General features: G+C 58.4%; 1 protein-coding gene across 1 annotated transcript; it reads left to right on the top strand.

Moving 5' to 3' along the window:
• Positions 1 to 840: 840 nt before the first annotated feature.
• On the top strand, positions 841 to 9,955 carry PLEKHG4 (pleckstrin homology and RhoGEF domain containing G4). Its single transcript, XM_082607321.1, has 22 exons — positions 841 to 1,015; positions 2,403 to 3,116; positions 3,259 to 3,354; positions 3,430 to 3,553; positions 3,629 to 3,722; positions 3,807 to 3,881; positions 3,966 to 4,082; positions 4,240 to 4,338; positions 4,429 to 4,577; positions 4,730 to 4,868; positions 4,963 to 5,079; positions 5,254 to 5,436; positions 5,692 to 6,194; positions 6,270 to 6,516; positions 7,239 to 7,328; positions 7,411 to 7,632; positions 7,725 to 7,895; positions 7,970 to 8,147; positions 8,524 to 8,640; positions 8,785 to 9,021; positions 9,109 to 9,224; positions 9,396 to 9,955. Exons 2-22 carry the CDS (start codon positions 2,612 to 2,614, stop codon positions 9,399 to 9,401), a joined length of 3,585 nt encoding a protein of 1,194 aa, XP_082463447.1. The 5' UTR covers positions 841 to 1,015; positions 2,403 to 2,611; the 3' UTR covers positions 9,402 to 9,955.
• Positions 9,956 to 10,909: the final 954 nt, after the last annotated feature.

Here is a 10,909-nt window from a genome sequence, read left to right as displayed (position 1 = left end):
CCTGTGCTAGGTGCTAGAAGTATAGAAGTGGATAAAACACAGTCTCTGTCTTCGCAAAGCTTACAGCATACATTCTATGTGGAGTGAATAAACCAAGGCCGCTGAATCAGTCTGTCTGCCTGCGCTCCAGGGTGCTGGGGTCAGTTATGGCCTGTGGCTTGAGGTCTCTCTTAGCACTGGAGGGGTACATGTGCCTGCCAGCAGGTCCAACCAGCTCTTAGGGCTCACAGGGGGCCTGGCTGGTGGGTGGGGGTGGGCAGACAGTGGGCAGCAGAAGGGGAGGGAGGGAGCTGGAGGCAGTGACTCAGTGGGGCGGCTCTAGGACAGCTGGGGAGGGAGCCAAGGTTGGTCCTGATGCTCGCTGAAGCTAGAGGAGGGTGGGAAGAGAGGGCCTGCTGGGGGTTGGGGATGGAGCAGGACAACTCCAAGGCTCCCCACTCACAGCCAGATCCCCTCATGAAGAAGGCTCCCGGGCAGCTGCTCTGAGAACCTGGACTTGGTGCTGACGTGGCAGCTGCGGCAGCTGCGATGGTGGGGAGGGGAGGATTGCTACTGTTCCCTCTGTGCCTGCTTCTGATGCCCAGGTTCCCTCCTCTGGCAGCCTCCCTGGGCTCATGAAGGAGGTGACTACCTTAGAGCCAGGGAAGCCACTGCACCCACTGCCCTCTCCCCACAAGGAACCAAGGGCCTGAGCATGTTATGGGGCACAGCAGGCCCACATGCCCCAAAGGGACTTCACACCTCAGAGCTGGGAGAGATCTCACAGGTCAACTGTCCAAGTGACTTTCACCTGTTCAGTTTCACCCCCAACTGAGGATGAAATGAGGGGCAGGACATGAACACCGCCCAAGAGCTGGCAGCAAGTGGACCTTCAACATACAGGGTCTTTCCTAGTTCTCGGGGCAATCCCAGGAGGAAAGAATGACTTTCTTTTCTTTTTTTTTTTCTTTTTTTTTTTTACAGGTGAGTAAGATGAGGCTCAAAGAGAACTGAGTTGCTGGAGCTCACCCATCAGGTAAGTGGAAGAGCAGAGCTGGCCCTCTGGTTCCAGAATCCTGACCTCAGTCTCAGCCTCCTCGGCGGGATTTTGTGGGAGGGGTGGGGGGCTGGGGAGGGAGTGTATATGAAAGAAGTGCAGGAACGAAAACGCAAGCGAGTGGCGGGGCTGGGCCTGGCGGATCGGTGGCTTCCTGGCAGGTCTGGGTCAGCTCCCACCACAGAGTCCCCTCCCTGCCTCCTCCTTCCCTCTAACCCAAACAGCAGCCCGTCATGGGATAATACAACCTGGCTCTTGGTGCCTGGGACTGAGGACTGGAAGGAAGATGGGGTCTGCAACGGAAGGGCCCCTCCCTCCCACCCTCCATGAAGATACCCCTACTGGCTGCCAGCAGCACCAAGCAGCTGGCCTGGGCTTAGGGAGTCTCTCTTCCTAGAGGCCTCCTGGGCCCCTGGACCCACACTTTTCTTCTCCCGGCTGACAGGAACTTGTGCTCCTTGTCTTGCTGAGGGAGGCTGTGGTAGGGCTCCCCGCATCCTGCGTGCATTCAAGAGCAGAAGCGCCCCCCTCCCCTCCGCCGCCACCCTGCAAGCCCCTTCCCTCAGCCCCAGGTGGACCCCTTGCTCACTCACCCTCGCGCACCTACGCCGCCTTCCCCAGCGGGGGAGCGCTTCCGGCGCGCTGAGCGGGCGCGGTGGGAAGGCCGTTGGTCGCTGGCCCAACCGGCGAACTGAGAAGCCAAGCCAAAGTCAGCGGGGGCTTGGGCGGCGGCGCGGGGGAGGGCGGTGAAGCTGAGGCGTCCGGGCCCGCGGGGGACGAGGGGGCGGATGGGCCGGGGGCGCTGCGAGAGCCCGCGTTTTCGCGCTTTCCGGCCGGCTCAGGCGGCTGCCGTCGGGCCTGGCGGGGTGGGCTGCGGCTGCGTCCTCCGGCCCCCAGGGGGCGGTGCGGCGCGGCGCCCGGTCCTCTGCCGCGCTCGTTTCCGTCCCCGCGGCCAGGAGGTGGCGCCCGTCAACGCCAGGCGCCGCGCCGTACTCGCCGTCGAGGCGGCGGTGTGGTACGTTCGAGGGCTCTGGCTGCCTGGCCTCCCGGGTTCGGGGTTCCCCTCGGCGCGTACCCCGGGCGTGAGCGCGGCGGGCGGGCGGGCGGGCGAGCGAGGGAGCGGGCGCGCGAGTCCCCCAGTGGCGCGGGGGCGGGGACCAGGGTCAGCTGGGCCCACAAGAGCGCGAGCACGAGGCAGCGCCCCGCCCCCCCCCCCCCGGTGAGCGTTCCACCTGCGTAGGCCCGCCCAGCGTGGCGGCAAGTGAGCGTTCGAGCTTGGGGCCCTCCCGGCGAAGGCCCACGTGAGCGTGGACCCGCGAGCCGTGAGCTGGAGGGAGAGACACCGGCTCTTCTCCCCGCTCCTCAGGCCTGAACTGCGGCACTGACTGCGCTTCCTGAGCCGGGCACCAAGACTGGCACCTCCTACGGCCTAGTGCCTTCTACCTGCATCGCCCATGCAGCCCCACCCGACCATCTTCAACCTGTTTCCTGGATGAGCTGAGGCCTCAGTTCACACCGAGGGCTTAGCCCCTCTGCCACTTGCCGGGAGCCAGGCCCACCCTTAAGGAAGGGGTGATGGAAGGGCCCCTGGAGGATGGGGATGAGTCCTCAGCCTCCCAGGGCCACGCCACTGACTGGAGGTTTGCTGTGTGCAGTTTCAGAGATGCCTGGGATGAGGGGGAACCTGCTCCCCAGATGCAGGACCCCAATCCTCCGAGCCCACCAGCAGGGGCAGCCCAGGGGGAAGGGCTACAGGGCAGCCCTCTGCCTGGTGAGCTTCAGTCACCTCCAGGACAGAAGGTTGCACATGGGTCAGGGGATGGCCAGAGGGACGTATTAGGAGGTTCCTCAGTCCAGTGGGAGGAACCAGCCTCCTCTGGAATGGAGATCCTCCTGTGCCCAATGTACTCCCACCTTAGTCTGGCACAGGGTGAGAATGACAGCCAAGGAGGAGGCTTGGCAGGGGACTCAGTTTCAGGCAGGGCAATGCCAATCCGCTTGGACCCTGAAGGGTTGGACAGTGACCCTGTGAACCTCGGAGATCTTTTATCTGAGACATCGTCAGAGCTACTGGAGGCAGGTAAGAAAGGAAAGTCTTGGAAGGGAGTGAGGGTACCTGGAGGTGGGGAGGCCTCTGACTCTACTCAGGCTAAAGCCCAAGTTCACGTAGGGGTCTCTGGGTAAATGGCCCAGTGTAGACCCAAGCCATTTTCCTTCCCAAGACCCCAACGGATCCAGGCTCCTTAAGTCCACTGACTGCCTCCTGGCCCAAGACCTCGCCTGGGAGCTGCTTGCCAGTGGCCTGGCTGCCCTGCCAGGTAACTGGGAGACACTAGAGGCAGAAGAGGTGGGATGACTTGATTGTGCAGGTGTTCACTGCCTTCTCTGCACAGGGACTCGGGATGTAGAAGGCAGGGCAGTGCTGCTTCTGAGTGCCCATAACCCAGCCTGGCTTCACCCCAAGTGCAGCAGCCATGAACTCATCCGTCTCCTGCTCTACCTGCGAAGCATCCCCAGGTTGGGGGACAGAACCTGAGCAAGGGGATGGCAGGGTTGTGGAAATAGATACTGAACCAAAGCCTGCTCCTTTAGGCCCAAAGTACAGGCCCTGGGACTGACGGTGTTGGTGGACGCCCGAATTTGTTCCCCAATCTCTTCCCTCTTCTGGGGGCTCAGCCAGCTGCAAGTGAGTACAGGATTATAGCTCTCCTCTTCCCCCCCAACCCTTTTTATAGGGTTGGGAGCAGGGCTGAGCTCAGATTCCTTGCAGGAAGCAGCCCCAGGGTCGGTGCACCAGGTGCTGCTAATGGGAAAGATGCCTCAGGAGGTGCCTTCAGGGCTGCAGGTAGGGACTGAGCCATTTTGGCCAGGGTGGAGGTGGGGCACTTCCCCACCAGGCCTGAGTCCACTACACCTTCTTCTTCTGCAGTTAGAGCAGCTGTCCTCTCATCAGAGCCTGCTGACGCACATCTCCACCTCGGCGTTGCCCACTTCACTAGGAGGAGGCCTGCCTTACTGCCACCAGGCCTGGCTGGGCTTCCGGATGGTCAGTGCACTGGGTGGGGCATAGGGTGGGTAGGCAGGCAATCTGGCCAGCAGAGGAGGCTCCCCTGGGCTGGCTTGAGCAGTGCAGTGGCCTGGGATCCAAGATGCCTGGGACTAGCACTGTGCACTGCCCTGGTCATGCCTGCCTCTGCTCACAGCGTCTGGAAACCCTACTGCAGAGCTGCCAGGTGGTTTGTGCCCTGCTCCAGGGGGCCATTGAGAGCATGAAGGCTGTGCCCCAGCCCATGGAGTCTGGGGTGAGTGTCTCCTTTCAACACCTCCCCGAATGCTCCCTATCTTCTTCCTTTTCCATGCACACCTCCACTGCCTGTTGCCCTTAATCACAGGAAGTTGGTCGGCTGCTGCGGCAGGCACGGGTCCTGATGCAGCATGTACTAGACTCACCTCGGTTGGCATGGCTACAGTGCCAGGGAGCCTTGGAGCTGGCATGGCTGAAGCAGGAGGTTCCAGAGGTGACCCTGAGCCCAGACTACAGGTAGGTGCAAGCCCAGATCTTTCCCCAGCCCACCATATCCCATGCTAAGGACTTAGTGGCTGGCTCAGAACCAGCCAGGATTGTGGTCCTAGGACAGGGTGGAGTGGAGCTAGGCACTCAGCAGGGGCGCTAAGACATGTACCATGCACCAGGCCTGCAGTGGACGAGGCTGAGGAGCTGTATGGTCGCGTGGATGGACTGCTGCACCAACTGACCCTGCAGAGTAACCAGCGAGTACAAGCACTGGAGTTGGTCCAGATGCTGGAGGCCCAGGAGGGCGAGCTGCACCAGGTGAGAACTATCCGCCCAGGTGGGCGTCACCTTTAATCTCAAGCATCACCCCCACCCCACAGCAGCTCTCCTTTCTTTGTTTGTACTCCTCCAGATTGAAGTGTGGTTACAGCAGGTGGGTTGGCCAGCACTTGAGGAACCAAGGGAACCCTCATTGGACATGCTGCTTCAGGCCCAAGGCCCTTTTTGCGACCTGGACCGAATTGCCCAGGTGAGTTTAGTTACTTGTTCATTGAGCACGGAGAGAGAGGGGAATGGGTTGGGGGTGGAGGGAAGGTCTTCAAAGAAGTGACTGATGAGGACATGTAGACATCTGTGGAAAAGACCTGGGCTCGTGGGCTGCACTACCAGGCCTGGGCTTGCTGAGCCCAGTCTCTGTCTCCAGGAGCAGGTCAGGCGAGGGGAGAAACTTCTGCAGCCACTGGTTGGCTGGGATGCGGCTGAACTGGGCCCCTCTGGGGCCCGCTTTCTGACCCTGCAAGCCCAGTTGACCGCCTTCTGTAGGGCTTTAGCCCAGCGGCGGCAGCGGCTGGCAGATGCTGAGAGGCTGTTGCAGTTCTTCAAGCAGGTGGGTGAGGGGTCCCATCCCTGGCTCCAGGTGGTCAGTGAAGCCAGAGGGGTGGCTGCTCAGCTCTACGACAGCTTGAGTTTTGTTGTATACCTTGCCTGTTTTCTCTTCTTGTCTTCAGTCTGACCCCAAAATCCTACCACTGAGGATGCAGCCTGGGGCCAGCATTCTGTGGGGATGTGGGGAGGTAGAGGAGAAGGCTTAGCAGTCTTGGTGGGATCCTTCCTCAATGCCTATCTGGCCTTGGTGTTGCAGGCCTTGATGTGGGCTGAGGAGGGGCAGCGGGTGTTGGCAGAGCTGGAACAGGAACATCCGGGGGTTGTGCTGCAACGGCTGCAGCTGCATTGGACCAAGCATCCTGACTTGCCGCCTGCCCACTTCCGAAAGATGTGGGCTCTGGCCACAGGGCTGGGATCTGAGGGTATCCGCCAGGAGTGCCGCTGGGCCTGGGCACAGTGCCAGGACACCTGGCTGGCCCTGGACCAGAAGATGGAAGCTGCTCTGAAGCCACCACTGACAGGTAGCACAGCTAGCTTGTGTGTCAGCCGGGTACTGGCTGTACCTGCTACCCTTCCCCTGAGGAAGGCATACAGCCTTGATCGGAATCTGGGACTGAGTCTCAGAGAATCTGCCCACCACTGCCACCATGAGGCCGTTGTGGCTGCCTGCCACAGATCAGAGGCTGGAGTTGGTGCCCAGTCAGGGTCATGCCCCACCATGCCTCCGCCAGGTAGCTCTGAACCCAGGAGTCCCAACAGGTAGGCAGTGAGCAGGGCGGGGAGGGCAGTGTGGCAGGGCAGATGTCTCGGGTCCTGATTCCACCTATCTGGTAGACTCCAGCTGGTGCTGGCGGAGATGGTGGCTACAGAGCGGGAGTATGTCCATGCTCTTGACTACACCATGGAGAACTACTTCCCCGAGCTGGATCGCCCTGATGTGCCCCAGGGCCTCCGTGGCCAGCGCGCCCACCTCTTTGGCAACCTGGAGAAGCTGCGGGACTTCCACCGCCATTTCTTCCTGCGTGAGCTGGAGGCCTGTACCCAGCACCCACCCCGGGTGGCCTATGCTTTCCTGCGCCATGTAAGCTCCTCAGGCCGTACAGGCCCTGGCTGATTCTGCCACATTCAACAGAGAGCTATTGGGCATGTGCTTGGGGTCAGGCCCTATGATGGGTACAGCTATGAGCAGGACCAACCGGTCCCTTTTTTTCAGGGTGCTCTTAGTTTAGCAGAGGAGACATAAAAGTAAAAAAGATAATTGCATATTATAGTTGAGGTTAGGAGGGAAAAAACGGGATAGATAGGTGATTGTGAGTTAGCAGCAAGGCAGAGGTATCCCCTTTAGAGAGAGCAGTTAGAGAGGCCGCTTAGAGGAGCTGGTGTTTGAGCTAAGGCCAGAGGGAGGGGCTGCAGTCAGAGCATTCCATCCAGAGGAAAGATCAAGTGCAAAGCCCTGGGCAGGAAAGAGGCCCAGCGGTCAAGGAAGAGAGAAGTCAGTGTAGCATAGTGTAGTAAGCAAGGGAAGGTGTAGTCCGAGGTGAGGTGAGATTAGAGCACTGCCCTCAGAGCTGTGGGAGCAGCAGAGCTGTATGCGGGACTTCTTCCCCAGAGGGCCTGAGGGCAAGCCCCTCTCTGCACAGTGTCTCTTGCCAGATCACCCGTTACTCAAAGCAGGGCACACTGGCTCTGTGTGGGGAGGCCTCCTTGGGACCTTTAGGCATTTTGGTCCTCCCAAACTGAGAGTGGTTTGGCCCCCTCGGATGCTGGCCAATTTGCACCAGACCAAGCTGTGTATCTTTGCAGAGGGTGCAGTTTGGGATGTACGCACTCTACAGCAAGAATAAACCATGCTCCGATGCCCTGATGACCAGCTATGGTCACACCTTTTTCAGGGTAGGTGAGCCTGAGACTAGTGGGAGGGGGGGATGGAGCAAATAACCTGAAGCTCCCTGACGGTCTCTTACGCACCTGGCAGGACAAGCAGCAAGCACTGGGGGACCACTTGGACTTGGCCTCCTATCTGCTGAAGCCCATCCAGCGCATGAGCAAGTACACACTGCTGCTGCAGGAGCTGGCACGGGCCTGCGGGGGGACCGTGCCAGAGCTGAGTGCCCTGCGGGCTGCCCAGAGCCTCGTGTGCTTCCAGCTGCGACACGGCAATGACTTGCTAGCCATGGATGCCATCCAGGGCTGTGACGTGAGTCATCACAGGCTGTGGTGGGCAGGGGCAGTGGGTGTGAAGGGAGGGGGCAGAAGAGCCTGGGCACCCACTGGGCCCCAACTTGGCAGGTCAACCTCAAAGAACAGGGGCAGTTGGTCCGACAAGATGAGTTCACGGTGCGCTCTGGGCGCCACAAGTCCCTGCGTCGTGTTTTCCTCTTTGAGGAGCTGTTGCTCTTCAGCAAGCCTCGCCGAGGACCCAAAGGCATCGACACATTTGCCTACAAGCGCTCCTTCAAGGTAGGCCCACCCAACCCCTCCCTCTGCTCACTGCACCCCCAGTGCCTCACTAAGCTCCTTTCCTGGCCGCACAGATGGCAGACCTTGGCCTCACTGAGTGCTGTGGGGATAGCAACCTGCGCTTTGAGATCTGGTTTCGCCGTTGCAAGGCCAAGGACACCTTTGTGCTACAAGCTGCCAGCTTGGCTACGAAGCAGGCTTGGACAGCTGACATCTCCCGCCTGCTCTGGAGGCAGGCTGTCCACAACAAGGGTGGGTCCCTGCCCCATTTCACCCCACACTCCCCTCCTTGGAGAGCTCACATTGTCCCAGAGGGGCCCCAAGGAGGGCCTAGGGACCTGGAAATACTTGGGAGGGTGGAAAAGGTCCCTCAGCAGCAGCCGGCGCAGGGGAAAGAACTCCAAAGTCGGGCAGTCCTGCACTCAGTCTCAGACTGTGCACACAGTATTAACCTCTGAGTGTCAGAGGCCTCATCTTTAAAAGGAGAATTATGACATCTCATGGGATTGTTGGGAAAGGCTCAGCGCACAGGACAATCTGCAGGCTATGGGTGTACAGGAGAGACTAATATAAGGGGGAAGAGTGATAAAGGGCTGGGCTCATGTCCAGATGTCCATTCTCCACCCAGAGGTGCGCATGGCTGAGATGGTGTCCTTGGGTGTGGGGAACAAGGCCTTCCAGGACATCGCCCCCAGCAAAGAAGCTATCAATGACCGCACCGTCAACTATATCCTGAAGTGCCAAGGTAGCAGGCAGGCTGCAGGGGGTTGGGGTGAGGAGAGCTGCACAGGCGGCAACATGGACCTGTCAGCCCTAGGCTGTGCTCCCCTCAGGACCTTGGCCCACCTGGGCTCTGGCCTGTCCCAACCTGATCCTCTTTCTCATACAGAAGTTCGCTCTCGGGCCTCCATTGCTGTGGCCCCATTTGACTATGACAGCCCTTACCTGGGGGCCTCAAGCTCCCTTTCTGGAGACCCTGCTTCTTGCTCTGTACTGGGGTCCCTCAACCTGCATCTGTACAGAGACCCAGCTGTTCCGGGCTTCCGCTGGCCCCTGTATTCCACCAGCTTCCCAGAGGAAGCAGTACTGGAGACTGAAGCTGAGCTGGGCAGCCAGCCATCTTTGAGTAGGTCTGGGCTTGGCCAGAGGCAGGAGGACATGGCTTGGGGTCTGGGCCTCCTCTGCTGACAGCTCACCCAGTCTCCCTTCTTAGCTCCTGAGGACTCAGAGGTCTCCTCCCAGTGCCCGTCAGCCAGTGGCTCCAGTGGCTCGGACAGCAGCTGTGTGTCAGGGCAGGCCCTGGGCAGGGGCCTGGAGGACTTGTCCTATGTGAGTTCCATTTAGCCTTATACCCACCAGCCCTTTCTCAGCCCTGCCTGGGCCTATGGCTGCCTTGCTTAAGGGTGGAAATGGGGGTGGTAGGTCAGAGCCATTCCTCAGAGACCCCACCTGGACCCTGAGCCAGGGAAATACATGTTCATGCCTAGCTTTGCACCACAGGTCTGAGCCTGGGCTTGAAGGTGGGCAGTGGATCCAGTTGCTGCTAGATCCAAGGAACATCACCTCTCGGGATCTGCTATGACCAGGCCGTGGGTGGCACCTGGGTCGCTTCCAGCCCACATGCACAGCCCTGTCGACTACCCTTTCTGTTGTCTGTGTCATTGGACAGATCAGCAGGGACCTTTCCAGGGGCTGCTGGTTGCAGAGCCTAAATGAGCACCCTGATTCTGGGCCCCTGGCCTCATGTCCCCTTTTTCTCTCCCCATCTCCAGCTCCCACCCCAGTTGTTCCCACCCAGAACAGAGGGTGGGTGTTTGTTTCTATGCTGTAGGCTGGTGGGACATCTAGTGACTGGGCTGCCCCACCCCTCAGTAGGAATACAGGTGGGTTCCTAGCCACTGCTTCCCAAACCCTGGTCTCAAAGCCAAGCTCATCCCTGTTGGACTCTTACTCTTGCCTGCCCTGGCTCCCTAGGCCCAGGCCCTTCTTTCCTGGGTGAGTTTGGTTATATTGATTCAAAGCTTTTTGAATAGCTTTCAGTTTAAGATTATTTCACTGGTTGTAAGGTCTTTGGTGTCTCAGAGATGGAGTCCAGACCCTTGACTTGTGATTTATTCTTTGTTTATAATAAAAAATAAACTAACACACCCTTGGATGGGCACACACATCCTGGGGACATCCCCGGTTAAAATGAACCTTGGCGATGGGATGGGGTGTTTGTGGGGCAGCTTCTCTGGGCACCTTAGCCATCTTGTAAATACTTGCTCAGGAGAGAGTAAGAGACAGACCTCGACAGGCCCCTCTGGATGAGCAAGTCCACACAGCGGCCATATTTCCTGGCGAAAGGCAGCGTGAGCTGGAAGGAAAAGGCTGGTCTTATTCCTGACTTCTGGCTGGTTGCTTACTCTGGCTGTGTGGATGGGGTCCTCCTATCTGGTTGGGGGCAGGGTCAAGGCAAGGCCACTTGATGCTGTTGAGCTCACTTCTACCTAAAGGCGTCTCCCAGACCTGTGGTTTGGAGTGGCTACCAGGGAACACAACAGGATGAATAGAGGGCTAAAAGTGCATGTTTCCTGCCACTGGTTTTCCACTTTCTAGTCGTAGATGGTGACTTCACTTTCCACTCAATAGAGTAGGCAGAGGATAGTAACTTGGCACTTTTGTGTTTATAGTGAAAGGTGTTATAGTAATGTACTTGATTACAGAAATGCCAGATTAATGAAAAATTAGCTAAATCTTTTTCACCTACAATGTTAAAATGTGAATCCTAAAATTATTTTAAGGAATCAAAAAACCTGAGTCATTCCTTTCCCCTTATTGAACATTTTCCTTTTCTTTGTAAAAACTGCTTTAAAGCAGCTTAAGTGTAAAAGGAATGTACAAAAGTATTGACATCATGGCTGAGTAGGTGAAGTTGGTATCAGTCATTGAAAACATCTATCTGACTCCCAGTAGTTTCTCTGATTTCAGCACCCCAAAACCTTGAGCTCATATGTGCTTCCCCGAGTGTAGTC

Source organism: Mesoplodon mirus, assembly GCF_964341445.2.
Source record: "Mesoplodon mirus genome assembly, chromosome: 19".
NCBI lineage: Eukaryota > Metazoa > Chordata > Mammalia > Artiodactyla > Ziphiidae > Mesoplodon > Mesoplodon mirus.
The sequence above is the reverse complement of the archived record's forward strand: the minus strand, read 5'-3'. Positions and strand labels throughout refer to the sequence as shown.

Bases quoted from the DNA above. Each gene is read 5' to 3' on its own strand.
- PLEKHG4 (XM_082607321.1), top strand. From the start codon at position 2,612: ATGGAAGGGCCCCTGGAGGATGGGGATGAGTCCTCAGCCTCCCAGGGC. The intron at 3,355-3,429 runs GTAACTGGGAGA...TTCTCTGCACAG, and splicing joins TGGCCTGGCTGCCCTGCCAG to GGACTCGGGATGTAGAAGGC. The intron at 7,896-7,969 runs GTAGGCCCACCC...CTGGCCGCACAG, and splicing joins CCTACAAGCGCTCCTTCAAG to ATGGCAGACCTTGGCCTCAC.